The 17568-nt window shown below is 42.6% G+C and overlaps 1 protein-coding gene across 1 annotated transcript; it reads right to left on the bottom strand.

The window, feature by feature from the left end:
• Positions 1–1928: 1928 nt before the first annotated feature.
• LOC120046222 (CKLF-like MARVEL transmembrane domain-containing protein 4) lies at positions 1929–17096 on the bottom strand. Its single transcript, XM_038991279.1, has 4 exons — positions 16188–17096; positions 9430–9606; positions 4633–4731; positions 1929–2987 (listed from the first exon to the last, which is right to left on the bottom strand). Exons 1-4 carry the CDS (start codon positions 16371–16373, stop codon positions 2823–2825), a joined length of 627 nt encoding a protein of 208 aa, XP_038847207.1. The 5' UTR covers positions 16374–17096; the 3' UTR covers positions 1929–2822.
• Between the last annotated feature and the right edge of the window lie 472 nt (positions 17097–17568).

The raw sequence follows: 17568 nt of genomic DNA on the forward strand, positions 1-17568 counted from the left end.
CAAGTCAAAACCTATGCATGAAGCACTGTTGGTAGAGTTGTTTTAAGCATGTTAAAAGATATTGTAATATAAATACACCCAGTTCAAAATCTTAGGTTATATTTACAGAGTGCTCTAGATTGTTAAGGCCTTCATGAAGCATCAACTTGTATTGATCCACTATAGTCACATCATTTCACTACTAGTTAAAGCAAGGATTACATATGCACTCACATGGTCTATTACTGTATGTTAGAGAATAATGTATTGCTAGATAAAGGAGATGGATCCACTACTGTGAAGTCGATGCATAATACACAACTTAAAACAATCAACCCAGTCCTTCATTGAATAGAGAGACATAAATAGAAACATTTGATTGTCTATTCTTCACACAAACCCATCCTCTCACACGTTTCAATCATAATCAACAGTTATTACGGTCAATTCATTCAAATGAAATCTGCAATTTGAGATTTGCAATGTTCCCGCCCTCGCCTACAAAGTCATTAATTTAGTTAGGCCTTAAGATTGTTCTCACAAAGAATATTGGTTCATCAACTCTTAAACACAAAATATTATCATTTTGACAAAGATGGCATCTTTTAAAACATTTGTAAGATGTCCCACAAGGTGCACTTCAGTCCATATAAAGCATCTACCATGAGCAGTTCCTCTGATGGTATCCTTACCATAATCCACATATACATACAGTATTACCAGCAGGGTCAGTGGAATACAGAACACCTGGAATCACAATGTTGTGTAGATGTAAACACACAATACTATTTCAAACAGAAAATCCAATGACCAGAACACAAGTCAACATTTCTAAAAGTCCTTTATCCTAGACACATTCAGTACAAACTTGCACATAAGAACAGACTTAGGCTACATCTCCATAAATGTGATCAACAAAAAAACACAGGAAGTTGCGAGGGTGTTTTATGAAATAAGGTATGTGATAATGTTTGCTGTATAAGATTAATAAGATCACACATTCAACTAAATACATTCATGGCAAAAAGTAAAACCACATTGGTGCGCCATTCTGTGAATGAGTATGCCATGGACACAATTATTAAGAAGGCAACATCTTTTGACAAATGTATGTGTTGCCACATTTAAGTTTCAAAAATAAATGATGAATCAGCCAATACCTGAGATGTGCTATGGACGCTGACCTCGACCTGCACCTGTTTATCAGTATTAAGTTCAATTACCAAACGTACCACCATGTTAGTAACGTACCACTGTCCAATTTGTCTGTCACTCACTAGGCCAGATATACTATAGGTACAACACCTATAAACGTCACATTTATACTCTTTAACAATTTACAAATCGCACCCATACCAACTACATTGCCTTCAGAAATTATTCACACCCTGTCACGCCCTGGCCTTAGTATTCTTTGTTTTCTTTATTATTTTAGTTAGGTCAGGGTGTGACATGGGGAATGTTTGTGTTTTTGTCTTGTCTTGGGTGGTTATATGGTAAAGGGGGTGTTGGGTTTAGTGTATGGGGTTGTGTTTAGTAAATGTGTCTAGGTATGTCTATGGTTGCCTGAGTGGTTCTCAATCAGAGACAGCTGTCTTTCATTTGTCTCTGATTGGGAGCCATATTTAAGGCAGCCATAGGCATTATGCGTTTGTGGGTAATTGTCTATGTAGAACGTTTGTAGCTTTTGTATTGCACTTACGTTTGTAGCTTCACGGTCGTTTGTTGTTTTGTTTTGTTTTGTTATAAGTGTTCGTTTCGTGTTTCACTCGTCTCAAATAAAAGATATGTATTTTTCACACGCTGCGCCTTGGTCCACTCATTATCCTCAAGACGATCGTGACACACCCCTTGACTTTTTCCACATTTAGTTGTTACAGCCTGAATTTCAATACATTTTCAAACATTTCTAAAAACATGTATTCACTTTGTCATTATGGGGTATTTTGTGTAGATGGGTGAGAAAAAAATATATTTTATCCATTTTGAATTCAGGCTGTAACAACAAAATGTGGAATGAGTCAAGGGGTATGAATACTTTCTGAAGAAACTAAATCAAGTCCTTCAATAAAAATAGTCAAAAACGAATACCTTCAATTTTCATTCAAAAGTCCATGTGGTTGGGTGTTGTGTATTAGTGAGATACACTGAGGTTGGTTACTTTACATCTTCTACAGAGGGAGACACAACTGAAATGTAATGACATTATGGAACTGAACTGTGTTGGAAATGTTTTTCAGGAGTATCTGAGTTCATAACCTTAATAACCGGTTGACCTGCCTTAACGAATAGGCCTAAGCTTTTGGTCCTTTTTTTCCAAGTTCATGTTAAAAAATATAGAAATCAATTGAATTCATTAAATTGTTGTTCTCATTGTGTGTCAGATCTGTAACGTTAAAAAACCATTCCATATCTAAACAGACAGTGCTACCTGTACGTATTGCAAGTAACATAACCACCAAACCCTGTACAGTACGTGCTGGCGGCCATACATACCAAGTCACACAGTTAAGAGCATTTACAAAACACTGGAGCAAGATTTCAAACCACGCTGAATTCAAAACCAGAAAAACACTTAATTAACATCAAGTCAATTCTCTTGATGACTGTCGACAGAAGAAGATCTCTGACCCAGTCTGTATATTGGTACTTTCAGGGGGCTAGGGCTCTGGGTCCAGGCCTTGAGGGACTCTCGCCAAAGGAGACCCCCAAGTAAAGAGGCTGCAGTGCTCATCCATGGAGTGGGTACAGTGATTGGTTATGTCACTAGGGGGTAGTGCGAGAGAGGGTATGGTAGGATAGAAGCCCTAAATGTCAGTCTTGGTCTCAGAATGTCACCTCCATCAGGCCAGGTCAGGCCGTGCCTCCATCTCTCCCCGGGAGGCAGTGCGGGCTCGCATGTACTCACTGGTCTGGACCGCCACTGAGCGCCCGTCACCCATACGCCACCTCTTCACAGCCAGGAAGGTGTTCACAGCGTACACACACGTCACCAGGAAGCCAAATATCTGCACAGGAAGTTACAGAAACATGATTCAACACAACAGAATTTCTGTTACTATGAACTTAAAATAAATGTGGGTTTCCAAGTAGTACAGGAGGAAATGACACCTCCTTCTAGTCCTTCCTAATATTTCCAGTAGTTCCACACTACTGTATAATTACAGCAAGACATTTAGCCGATTAAACAGTAACACACAAAGTGTCTAATCTGTCTCCAAATCGCAGCCCTTTATACAGTATACGCCCCTAAAGAAATAGACAGAGTGGAATTCAACAAATACACCCCTCCCACGACTCCCTCCATCCCTCCCCAGAAGGAGAGCCCAGGGATTTAACTGGCCCCATCCAGGCTTGAAAAGCCCAGGATGTTTAATAGAAACTTCCTGCTGAGAACATCTGTACCATAAACGACTCAGCACAAATCCTCAGGCCACCGGCCGGGCGCCTGTAGTACACAGTTCTGCTGATCCAGCCTCATGCACAACCACAGGAATCAAAGGAGCAGCAGTGTGTGCGAGGGCGTGCATGCTTTCTTATGTGTAAGGAAACAAGCAAGCTTTGCCAGACAATGCATACAATCTGCAAGAGATCATGGAGCAAGCGGTACAAAGAACGAGAGGGAGAGACATCAAAATGAGTTTGAGGGTTACAAAGAGGGTTGATAGTCAAAGAGAAAGAGAAAGCGAAACACACAGAGGAGAGAGAGAGAGAGAGAGAGAGAGAGAGAGAGAGAGAGAGAGAGAGAGAGAGAGAGAGAGAGAGAGAGAGAGAGAGAGAGAGAGAGAGAGAGAGAGAGAGAGAGAGAGAGAGAGAGAGAGAGAGAGAGAGAGAGAGAGAGAGAGAGAGAGAGAGAGAGAGAAACCAATGAGGTGTTACCTCTCTCTCTCCAACGAGGGAATTAGGGACTGAGTCAGTAAATGGTGTGGATGTGGCAGCAGCAGGGTGGCCAATGGAGCCATGAACATTCACTGTGGCTCTGCTCACACATCATCAAGCTCTCAGCACACCCTGAACATGAACACTTCGCCTCTGGGCTGGCCAATTACTGCCTGGCCAACTGATCCTCAAACCTCTCACACTGTCAGACAGCTTGATGTGGCAGCAATTCTATTTTGGCTTTATTATAATGTAGGTGGGGACAAAATGCCATATTGACTTGGTGAAATGCAGTTCAGGCTATCTTCCACAGGGAGGCAGGAGTTAACAGGAAATGCAGTATAATGTGGACAAAGAATCTGATAAACAGAAAATCAACAGAAAAACTTCAGGGAGGCTTGTAGTTAATTAATAGCTAAATGTCGGGATTCAATTTGAATATTGAACATATCTCTGAACATTTTGCAGTAAAGGTCTCTGATGTATATTTTAGATGCATATAGGCTACTCTTCAAACAACATAAATCTAGTGGGTCATGTAACACCAGCCACTGTTCTTTGCGTAGCACAATAATGGATCAAAGAACCCTTTCACAGAGAGGGGGGAGTTGGGAAGGGAGGATGAGGGGGTGAAAGGAGAAAGACCAGACCTCAGCCCATGTTTCAGTGGTGTACATCTGAGACAGATCACTGGTCACTCTGAGAAGGCCCAGGTCATGGGTCACAGGGAGTGACCAGGATGAGGATGCAGTGGGGCGGGACGGGGGAACTCACCACTGCTGCGATATCAGCTCCGGACTTGTGGTTAAGAGCAGCCAGGACCACAGAAGCCAGGAAGAAGAAGACGGTGCTGGCTGCAGTGTTGACCAGGTCCTGTAGGGACAGACAGACAGACCATGCATATTAATTAACAGGTCATGTTTAGACTGATAGTTACTGTACATATTGTAAGTAGCCAGGAGTTAGTACTAGATTCTCTCATCATGTTGTACAGAGACGCTGTTGAGTAATGTTTGCCAAGCGTGTGCAAAGCTGTCATCAAGGCAAAGGGTGGTTAATTTGAAGAATCTCAAATATAAAATATATTTCGATTTTTTTAACACTTTTTTGGTTAGTACATGATTCCATATGTGTTATTTCATAGTTTTGATGTCTTCATTATTATTCTACAATGTAGAAAATAGTAAAAATAAAGAAAAACCCTTAAATGAGTAGGTGTGTCCAAACATTTGACTGGTACTGTATGCTCATGCTGTATTTCAGAATTGTAATATTTAAGTAACACATTTAGAGTTTCTGTCATATTAAAGTAGCATATTTAAAGTTTCTGTCATATTAAGGTATCATTTTAGTTTCTGTCATATTAAGGTATCATTTTAATTTCTGTCATATTAAAGTTGCATATTTAGAGTCTCTGTAACCAACATGACTGTCATACTTGTCAATCCTTCAGCTATCTGAATGTTTGGAAGTGTTTGTGCTGTTCTCTTGTTCTCTGTTGATAGTAATTGGCGCTCAAGGCAGTCACTGAAGGTCCTAGTACAAGGACCTGAATCATTTACATGAACATCGGACACTGTGTCTCCGTGAGCTTTCAGGATGTGTTGTTCTGGCTGACCAGTCCTTCAGTGTATGCTTAATAAATGTTTCAGCATGACCGGGGCAATGCCCTCCTATGTGAATAGCTGCATAATGGGAGTCATAACCCACATCATCTCACATGACACCAACTATCCCCCACAGACTCACTGGCCAAACTAGACTCAAGACTGAACACTAGCCAAGCGAGACCCTCAAAACCAGAACACTGGCCAAACCAGACTCAAGTCTCCCTTTTTTGCACCAACACACATGTACAGCTCAGACCACCAAACCACACAAATTCTGGAATCTATCAGAAACTAATCAAGCCTGAGTCTCACACTTGGCTTCAGATGTAGGGCAAATAAACTCGAATGCCTCACTCCCTGTATTTGCAGTCTATGTTTAGCAGGTATAGAGAGCGTGTCTGTGTGTGATCTGTTTGGCAAGATGTGTGAAGAGAAGGCAAACAGTGCTCAGTGGGATGTAAAACTGTGAAAAGTGCTGTTTATCCTGGGGTTTAATCTGTCTGATGTGTTTAATGGAAGCATTCCTACAGCAGCGCTAGGCTATCTTCTAGAGCTGGATCTCCCACTGGACACACCATCACCAACACCCTTAGTAATAGCACAGCATACACTGGTCCAACTGGTGTTACTGGACTGATTTCTCAGCGTCAATACTGCCACGCTCCCTCTACTACACACCCCAGATCCAACTCAGCCTAGGTCCAGCTCAGCCCAGATCCAACTCAGCCCAGATCCAACTCAGCCCAGATCCAACTCAGCCCAGATCCAGCTCACCCTAGGTCCAGCTCAGCCCAGATCCAGCTCACCCTAGATCCAGCTCACCCTAGATCCAGCTCACCCTAGGTCCAGCTCACCCCAGGTCCAGCTCATTCCAGGTACAGCTCACCCCAGCACATTACTCTCAGGGAGAAACCATTCCCACATGCACAGCTGCGGTTTGTAAAGCAGTAGCAAAAGATGGAGCGCCTGCCTTTAAATACCCCAGTCAAACCGCTGCCTCACTCTCGCGCTTTCTGCAGAGTGACACACTTCTCCAACCCCTCCTTCACCCTGAGGCAGAGAGGCAGGCAGGCCGCTTAGACTTACTGGCTTCTCTGGGAGAGGTGGAAATGTCAGCAAGCTCAGCATTTGGCAGAGCAGTCAGGGACTCTCTGGAAACCAGAAAGTGTGAGTGTGTTAGGAGTGGTCTTTCACCGAGAAGGGCTGTCGAGGCTCCAAAGCAACATCCCCTTCAAATGGTTCTACCAAATGTTTTCAGCTGCGTGTTTATGCTGATTTAGACAAGGATCAAGGCAACAGGACACACGCATATCCAGACAAACTCTCTGAAGTGCGAGTAGACATCACATTGCAGAATACATTCAGTTCAACAATCTTTTTGGGGGGGGATGAAATCGATAAAAAGATAAGCATAATTACTGCATGTCTTCTGCTTGGGTGGCAAAATACAGGGCTTAAAAAACTGCAGTGAAAAACTTTTCCTGGACTCCCCTCTGAGATAACTGAGTGAAAATGAATATAATGTAAGAGAGGAGGGCTCTGCGAGCACAACAGATGAATCACAATAGCAAGCCATAATTTGCAGGTGGATTAAATGTGTAGGGGGAGGGAATGGACCCTGCTAGGTAAAACAGCATGGGGTCTGACAGAGACCTGCTTTGGAACAAACAGCAGAAGCTACTTATGATTACACAAACAGGATGGCATTGCACACTATTTCAACAGATGTCAAGATCCAAAGAAAATAAACCACACAGATACATCTGCAAGAGGAATGCACTGTATCGCATGTTTAATCATTCGCCAGCAAAGTAAATAAATAAGATGTTGCTTGTGATTTGCCACAGGTTCATCTATCAAAACAGAAACCTTCGATCCATTCAAGCCTGATTTTCCATGTTCAGAAAGGATAAGGAGCTGGCATAGCAGGATCTGCAGTAAAGTGAGAGGGGATAACCTGCAAACCAGGTCGGCATATGCTCTCACACTCAGAGGGGAGACTACCTGGCACATTGTCAAAGATCCAGTCAAGAGGCCACTTCAGGTCCTCCACAGGCTGCCATTCCAGTCAAGCATGTAGTGAGATTTATGTTCCCAGCCTCCTCATTTTTGAGCAAAAACTTTCCCAGCATTGACTGGGCCAGCACTCGCCCACATTCAAAACTGGCAGTGTCTGTGTGCGTGGTCACCCTTCTCTGTGCTGGCACTCCCTGGCATGGCAGTTGCTAATTTGAAAGCCTTTGTGTGGAGAGACAAGAGAGACAGTCAGCTCTGAGACAATGTCTGATCGTTGTGGCCACGCCACAAAAAGAGAGTCAGTCTCTGCCAGCACAAGACAGACCAACGGCACAACGCCACCCAAATCCAGAGACACGGCATCACACAGTTCACCAGGGGCAGGGAAAGAAAAAGAACACTCATAATACTGAACTCACTCCCCTTAGCTAGCGCCAACAATGTATCTGAATAACCAAATGACCTCTAACCAAATGTGACATTTCCAGGAGCTTTCACTCAACAACTTTTTGTAAAAGTTACCTCAGAGAGCTTTATGATAAAGCCCATGGCTGTTCTCATTTTCTTAGGTGAGGGAATAGCTCCCCTGTATTCCCAAGACAGCAATAGACCATTACCAAACATATAATCAAGCACGGGTTTGACATGACAGTATCAAATAGCACATAATTGGAAGAACAGACCCTCCTCAGACGTTTTCCACATTTAAAAGTCAGCTCCACAAGGGGGTCATTTCAGTGTCACTGGAGTGTTTGGAGAATTACTTTCTCGGTTTACACTCAGTCAAAACTACTGTGTAATGTCAAAATTCCTGGAGCCCACTCACATTGGAGAAGCTTTGAATGTCACAGATATAAATACAATGAAGGGAAAACGGGCCACTATGCTGAGGCCAAGTCCGCTACTCCAATCTAGAGCCAATAAGAGCCCTGGAGATGGCAACAGCTCTCTTTAAGCCACAACCAAACACACATATGCACACAAAGCAACAGCCTCTAACTGACTCAAATAAATACCGATAACAGACGTTTCAACTGCCCACCCCCAAAGGCACAACGGCATAAACACACCAAATGACTTTTGTTTCTTCACACAAACGGTGTGCATAAGATGATAAAACCCCCCAAATAAGTTATGACATCACATTCACAGACATTTATATATTTCATATGGAAGTACTGAATTATAGAGATACAAAGACAGCCATATGTTGTGTTGACATGGTGCAGTGTCTCTTTGAAGGGTCCTGCATAGCCCAAAACCAGTGGGCCTCAGGAGAAAAACACACAAAGCCTATTTAAAACAATATATAAAAACCCTGCTTCATTTTGCTTCCCTTGGCCAACAGTAAAAGCCAAAAGCACACCCCCGTATGCCTGTTTGAGGTAAAATACATAGTACTAAGTATACCATGCAATACGATAGTTATGGTTGGATTTAAACCACTTTAACTCACCATCTATTTCTCTTTCTGGTATGCAGTGTGTTCTGGAAATAAAGCACAGAGCAGCGTTTCCATTTCCATCTGTAACAAATCCAGTACCGGAGCCCAACGCTCTAACGATGTGTGTTTGTAGGCAAAAAGTCAAAGGGGCCATGTTGGATTGGAGAATACCCACCACTAACATTTGCTATGACTGCATTTTTTTGACTCATTCTCACCCACATTTTATAGGCAAGTGCACATTCAGCAAATTCAGTTTACCCTTCAGTTCAACCAATCAACTTTTATTCAATCACATATGTTAATACTTCATGTGAAGTTGCTCTTATACCTATGTAATAACACTGTATATAAACTAGTCACAACTTTAGCCTCAAAGCAAAGAGACCAACCCTTTAAGACCTCCAGAAGACGTGTCTATTGGCTTATCGACATCTGAACCAGACTCTTGCATCCAGTAAGAGGATGTGATTGGTCAGTGTGTGTGGGTGGTATACACACCGTCAGGCTCCAGTTGACGTGGGGCACTTTGGTGTGCAGACTGAGGCTGAAGATGAGGAGGAGGACGCCGGTGACTACAAAGGCACTGCAGCTGACAAACTCAAAGAAGTAGACCCCTCCGCAGGGTAGGCACAGCATGATGGTCTCTATGCAAATGAAGGCTATGAGGGCCAGGGCCTGCAGAGAGGGAGGAGGAAGAGGGACAGGTCAAGGACAACCTTAAAATAAGCTATAAACATGCAGTCCTACAGTAGAGTGGGTAGAGAGTAAGTCGTTATGATACTACCCTCATCAACCCAAACAAAATCATTCAGTCAGACGGAGTACGACCAACGTGAAAACCACAAATTACGTATTTATATTGTTAATTAATAATGTGAGGCATGCCAGGGTTTAGCCATTTAGTCATGATAACTATATATCAACTAGTGACACTATCCATGTTTCTTTCACCTTACTCCAAATCTTTGATGAGACTGAGGTGACTGGTGCTGGTGGAGTGGCATTGCCTTGGAAAGTGAGTGAGAGGAGCCCACAACCTCATTGTGAACAGTTAATTGATATATTTTCCCTCCCAATCATCACTCCACCACAGTGATGGGGGAGAACTCGGAGGTTAATGTGTTATTCAGGGGTTCCGTTGCAATCAGCCCGACTCTCCACAAACTTCAGACCAGCAGATTACAGGTTGGTCCGCGCGAGCCTGAGGGAGACGGAACTACCGCCATCACCACGCATACATATTCCAGGCTTTGTCCCATCTGGGCCGGCTCAGACCGGATCTAGTTGCCTGACAGATCTGAATAAAGAATCTGTTCCATCTGGGATAAAGGGCCCAGTCCAGCTTTTATCATCAAAAACATATGAGCTCTGTGATAAGAAGTCTGAGAATTACAAGCATGCTAATGCACCCGTGCACTGTGTACATTCACACCACCTTGAGAAAGCTAAAAGGTGACTAATGTAACATTCCCTAGGCACATCACACAGTGAGAGTGAGAGAGAGCACTATTTTGGTATCATCACCAAAAGTGACATCACACTCTCACGTATGGAATCCCTTTCCTTTCTTTCCCTCCCTCTCCTCCCACCACTTTTCAAAAATCCCCCTCCTAAGGGGAGCCTTCAGATGTCTTAAGCAGACGCTTGGTTTCACAGCTTTGACGAGGAATTCACATGACTTCTTGACAGTCTACGGCTCCCCACACGGGACTTGGACAGCCAAGCGTCTGAGGATCTGCTTACGGCCAGAACTCTAAAAGTACCAATACCAAGTCTGGGATTTAACCACGAGAATCCATCCCTAACAAACCTTATCAAGAAGCCATGAAAGGAGACACAGATTTGCATACACGTACACGTCATGCTGTTTCTATAATGTATGACCTGCTCAGATTTCTTGTCTGTTTTCCATGCTCTTCTGAAATGCAGATTGAGCGAGGCCTCTCTGTGAAGAGCCAACTCCTGTTTTGTACGGGTTAAATGGAAAGGGTGATTGACAGACAATGCTTTCCATGGCAACAGTGGGACTTGAATATGCAGATTCACCTCCTTTTTAGCCGTGATATTATCTTTAGACAGAGAAAAACCACTCACCTCTGTACAATTATCTGTAATAGCGTTGGAGACTATATGAAGCCTATGATTTATGTGTAAAGAATTACCATAATGAAGTTGGACAAAAGACCAATCCATCTGTAATGTTTAAAAAAATTCATGAAAACAAAACATATTTTCCATAAAATATGTTGGCGCAGTGTCGAGGCCCAATCCATCCTGTCTTGTTCTGGGTCAGACACAATGCAGATCAGTAGCCACTCTTTCCTCTTTCCTCTCCATCTAAGTCCTATATTATCCTGAAGAACACGTTTTTGATACCTTGAGGATGAGATGTTCATCCATCTGACAACAACAGTTTTCTATGGCATTGAGCAATATTGTCAATGTCAGAATTTGCTGTAAAACTGGCATCTTAGTTGGCTGAGATAGGAGACAACTGCCACGATAAGTGCAGTGAGTAAATCAACGAGTATATTGAACCAGATGCTGATGGGAGCAGCAGGGAGGCAGCTGGTCGTGTTCCTTCTGACCAGCTCCCCTCCTCTCCTCCCTAGCCCCGGGCTGTTTTTTAAACCTGTCAGCCTGGTTAATGAACAGAACAGGGGACTGCAACAGGGCTTCTCATCACAACACTCTTCTGTTTCTGACACATAGAGTTGAGGCAGGAGAGCGCTTAGGCTACACTCCTGACAGGCTCTCTGGCTCACCACCCTTCACACATCTGCTGCAATTACAGCCTTGCGAAGGCCAAACACTGCACTCAACTCACTGTTTCTCACGCAGACACACAAGCACGTGCACAGTCACGCGCACACACAAACGTGTTATTATTTCAGACCGGCAAATCTTTGTCAACCCCACACTTACAGTAGGTACCTCAGTGAAGAATTCTTCGAGCCCATGTCTTTCTCTGTGGCAGCCAATTGAAACCCCATTAGGTGTGTGTTTGTCTGGGTGCACACAGAGTGACATTACAACATGGACGTGTCCAGATTGGGGGTGGATGCAGTGGACGAAGTCATCGCTGAGAGTCGTGATAAAAGCAGCCCTTCCCAGAAAATGAATGGAGGTAGGCATCAAAACACAGACTGCACTCCAACAACCTTTGATCAGTGGTGTCCTGTGTATTTCGTTCCTGGCCCAAATGGCTCATTGTAATCTGTGCAAAAATGACATTTTTCTCCTGTTTCTTGATCCCAGAGATGTCTGTAGAGTCAGAAATTCCACCTATCATGTGTGTTTGTTGAAGACCAGTCAGAGAGAAACATTACAACAGAATACACAGTCTCTCCAGAATGGGAAGTGCAAGCTGACATGGAGCAGCATCTGGTAAATTCATTTAGCTCCATACACAGCCTACAAAAAGGGCCTTCAATAATATTAAACTTTCCCTTGTTAAAGCACCCCAAAAAATATCAACATTACAAGGTCCATTGACACAACTGAATAGCTATGTAAGAACTTAATCCAAAAGGCAACACTACAAATGAGATGAAAATGGAGCTTTATTTTGGTAATATAAAGGCCACAGTGTAAATTACATTATAAACAGTACAAAAAGGAGGGACTGTGAAAACCTGATTGGTAAGAGCTGATTGGGTAAAATGACTTGAGCTATGTAGAAATGCTTAGAGGAGATGAGATCCACAAAAGCCTGTTGTCACGAGACTTTTCACACACATGTAAAGTTATCATAGAGTGACACAAAGAAATGTTCTCTGAAGGTGATAGCACCAGTATCCTGGGGCTACTGCTTCTCCCAGTAACACCAGGTCAACCTCAGACCTTCAGTGTTTATGTAACAACAACCTCTATGGGACCAGAGACCAAGTGGGTGTGGCTGTAGGAACAGTTCCCATAGTAAAGTCATTAGGAGAGGTAAACGTGCTAGCGGGAGGAGGGTTTCACCTCAACTTAACTAATGTGACATATACTGTACTACACACAAAACCATCCCGATTTGACCAGCAAGGTTAGCACCGAACATTCGACTTTACTAGCCCACAAAGTATGCTTTTTGATTTATAGCTGAAATCGTATGTGATTTTATGTAACTGAATATTGAGTAGCCTATTAGGGAAGGATAACTTATCATCATCAACCCTCCCTTTAAACTAGACTTTAGTCCATTATCACTAGTTTAATTGAGTTCAACAATACCAATCATCAACTCTGCACTAATGTGGATTGAACTGGGATGATCCATTTACATTGAGTGCTCTTGTTCAGGGAAAAACTGGGCACATTTGCAGATGAGTTACAATGAACGGTGTTTGGGGGATTAAATAGTAAAACACAAGACCTCAGCAGCTCCCTGTGAGGCCCTTCAAGTCAGTCAATCATTGTCCAGTGGCAGTGGAAAAGGCTGTGGCATACATGCACTCCAATGTCAACTGACAGTCAAACCAGGCCTACATATGGGAGCTCTGAGATTGTAAAACTATTATGGTCAACCTTGAGCATATTTCCTGAATGAGCTGCCATGAGTAAATGTAAGGAATGTGTTATCAACTCCTCTGTACTATCGTTCAGAAGAAACCCCCTTACAGATGAAGCATAGCAAGCAAGGCTAATAAAGTAATACAGTGACTAGGTCCATAACGCCAACACGGCTTGGTTGGCAGACATGGTAAAGGTGAGATAAGGTGAGATAATGACATTCAGACATCCTGCCCAGTGCAGGTATTGAATTAGACTGGCATGACCAGGAAAGACTGGAAAGACCTGTCGCATTCACACCTGTAATGTCCCTGGGAGTTGTGGTGTCTCCACTGTACATTAAACCTGGGTAACTGTAATGAAAAACATGACTTCCTGTTTGACCTCAGTGTTTTGTTTGTTTTTATGTAACCTCTAGTTGGTCAGCTTTCTCCCACTATGACATTGTTATCACATGCTTATTGTCAGTCTCACCTGACCAAGCAGTGAACGTCCACCTGGGCACAGAGAGTTGCTCTCAGCACAGACTTTACACGCAGGCTACAGATGTCTTTCTCAAAGACAAATATCTCCAGTGTGTGTGATTCTCCAGGTACATCTCTCCCACCGTTCTCCTTGTCACACGGGTACTGTGGCTTTTCGGGCTTTGAATCTGGTGAATCCTCTGAACATCAAAACTCTTTGTACAATGAGTTCACTTAGAGTCAAGAGGATGTGTGTTTTGACCTCTGTACAGCACAACAGAAGCCAAATAACATTCTATAATTGCTAATGAAGCAATATTCAAACATGGCATCTTCTGAGTAGGGGGCTCAGGTTGTTTCCCTTGGCACTGTATGCACTTAATTACTTCCTTAGTTCCACTGGTTTTCCCGCACTGTGGATACAGTGCTTCATCTGTAGGCTATGTGAGAGCACCATCTTTGACTGAACAGTTTGGCACCAAAAGAGGGGACAAAACTCTGGCCGAGACATTTCCTCTGCAACTGAATTATCATAGCTTTGGGAGGCATCATCATCTTCCTTTGTTGTGTGTTTTCTCCCTCCTAGACATCTGGTTTTAGGAGTACTGGCTCAAACCCCACATTAAACTATTCTGTTTCCCCTTCCTGTAAACTGCTGAGAGAAATGTTGCTGATTTCGTGAAAATAAACAGTCATACAACTGTTATACACTACCGTTCAAAGGTTTGGGGTCACTTAGAAATGTCCTTGTTTTGAAAGAAAAGCAAAAAATGTTGTCCATTAAAATAACATCAAATTGATCAGAAATACAGTGTAGACATTGTTAATGTTGTAAATGACTATTGTAGCTGGACTGATTTTTAATGGATATCTACATTGGCCCATTATCAGCAACCATCACTCCTGTGTTCCAATGGCACGTTGTTAGCTAATCCAAGTTTATTATTTTTATTGTCAGAGTGCCTCTGTCCAGTGTCTGTGTTCTTTTGCCTATCTCTATCTTTTCTTTTTATTGGCCAGTCTGAGATATGTCTTTTTCTTTGAAACTCTGCCTAGAAAGCCAGCATCCCGGAGTCGCCTCTTCACTGTTGATATTGAGACTGGTGTTTTGTGAGTACTATTTAATTAAGCTGCCAGACTTGTGAGGCCTCTGTTTCTCAAACTAGACACTAATGTACTTGTCCTCTTGCTCAGTTGTGCACCGGGGCCTCCCACTCCTCTTTCTATTCTGGTTAGAGACAGTTTGCGCCGTTCTGTGAAGGGAGTAGTACACATCGTTGTGCAAGGTCTTCAGTTTCTTGGCAATTTCTCGCATGGAATAGCCTTCATTTCTCAGAAGAAGAATAGATTGACGATTTTCAGAAGAAAGTTCTCTGTTTCTGGCCATTTTGAGCCTGTAATCGAACCCACAAATGCTGATGCTCCAGATACTCAACTAGTCTAAAGGCCAGTTTTATTGCTTCTTTAATCAGGACAACAGTTTTCAGCTGTGCTAACATAATTGCAAAAGGGTTTTCTAATGATCAATTAGCCTTTTAAAATGATGAACTTGGATTAGCTAACACAATGTGCCATTGGAACACAGGAGTGATGGTTGCTGATAATGGGCCTCTGTACGCCTATGTAGATATTCCATAAAAAATCTGCAGTTTCCAGCTACAATAGTCATTTACAACATTAACAATGTCTACACTGTATTTCTGATCAATGTTATGTTATTTTAATGGACACATTTTTTTGGTGTGCTTTTCTTTCAAAAACAAGGACATTTCTAAGTGACCCCAAACTTTTGAACAGTAAGGAACTGGTTGATAAGGAATTCTTTCTAGCAGAGGATTTTGTCATTATTTGGGCTACTTCCATTGCAAAATCGCGTACTACCTTCATGTACCTCTCTGCACATTGATATGGTACTGTTACTCCCTGTATATAACGCCATTCTTGTGTGTTATATTTTTAAACTCTGCATTGTTGGGAAGGGCTCGTCAGCAAGCATTGCACGGTAAAATCTTAAACCAGTTGTATTCGGCGCATGTGAGAATACATTTGATTAGAAAAAAATGTGAAAGTGTAGCAGAGTGGACTGTGGGTGACCAACATGCAAAATTGGCTACTACTATGTCACTGTGCCTAAAGAGGCAAGCAATCGATCAAAAACAGACAAGTACAGCCTACACACATACAAATGAAGCTACACATCATTCAATGAAGCGTTTTCATATGCACATCTTTACAGTTCTTCAGTAGCCTAGTCAAGCAGTCTCTTGAATGATTTGACTGAATTATTTAACTCACCACTTCAACGGCCTTTAATATGCCAAAGTGTGACTTCAGGTACTCAAAGTCACACCTAATGCCACCCAAAACATTCCTTGAGTGTACGGGCTCGGTGGTGGGCTGGTATGGGCTACTTGCTCCCGAGATCATGGAAGTGTTGGAGGCCTCGCCATCAAACCCCTCCGCCTCCTCGCTGTTCCTCATGATGATTTGACTGTACGCTCCTACACGCACGGGCACTTTTATTAGAGAGTAGCGTGGTGGATTACTCACCGTGTAGCTTTGAAAACAAAAAAAAACACTTTTTGCAATAAGCGAAAGGGACAAAATAAAAACGGCTCACTTTTGATGAGACGATCGCACAACAAGCTATTTTGTGGCGATAAAAAAAAGGGGGGTAACAATGCTTATTCCGCGAATATTCCTCGTTGATCAAATGCTGCTTCCAAAAAGAATGTGATAGAAATTGCGTTACAGTTGCGCACCAGTGTAAGGGGACTATTCTGGTTTGTTCTGCACGCACCGAAAACACCTATTCAGGGATTTGGAGAAACAGGCGAGCTACATGCCGCTCCTTTGTGATACTTGTATGTAAATAACAAAAATCCATCATGGCCAGATGAAACGAGACATGCCGTTTTTACACCATGGCTTTTGTAGCCAAAAGTTTTGAGCTGGAATACAAATTATATTACGGTCACTGTAAATGTAAAGTCTTCGCCCAAAAAACGGCACATTCCTGTATGCACACGCGTTCAAAAGTATTTAAAAGCTTGAAGACGCCCATTGGATATAGTAACTTCTGGTAGCCTAGGTCCCGGAGGCAATCTTTATTATCCCCGTTGATTTAATTGTAAATAGTGAAGGGTTTTCCCGATGTGTGTATCATCGTTCGTTGATAGATACTGCGTAGGTTTTCCCCTGCCATGCAGGGCGCGGAGAGTGGTGGACTATGATCGTGACGTGTACACAGGTGTACACTGATGACGCTTTGGCAGGTAGGCCCATCATCTCTATGGCTAGGCCTACGGTATAGTATTTGCAATAGTACCCCGATTACTGTAACATATTACAGTATTATGTTAATCGACTATGCAGTAGACAATAGATACCACTAGGCCACATATCGCCAAATAGGCCAATCAACATACATGAAACAGAACAAGCAAAACAAATATTCACCCGAGACTTTTCAAAAAGGCATAATTCATAAAATAAATATAGACTACATTACTTACTCTGACCATCAGCGTAAGTAATGTCTACTAAAAGTGATGAGACATTTAAGCATAAAAAATTAAATAAAGACTGATCACTATCATCTGTTCAGCTCCAAAGTTTACTTTGGGTGGGTTCAGATGTAGGGCAAGGACAAATAAATCGCACTTACGTGTCCTAC

This window comes from Salvelinus namaycush, chromosome 1 (genome assembly GCF_016432855.1).
Source record: "Salvelinus namaycush isolate Seneca chromosome 1, SaNama_1.0, whole genome shotgun sequence".
Taxonomy (NCBI): Eukaryota; Metazoa; Chordata; class Actinopteri; order Salmoniformes; family Salmonidae; genus Salvelinus; species Salvelinus namaycush.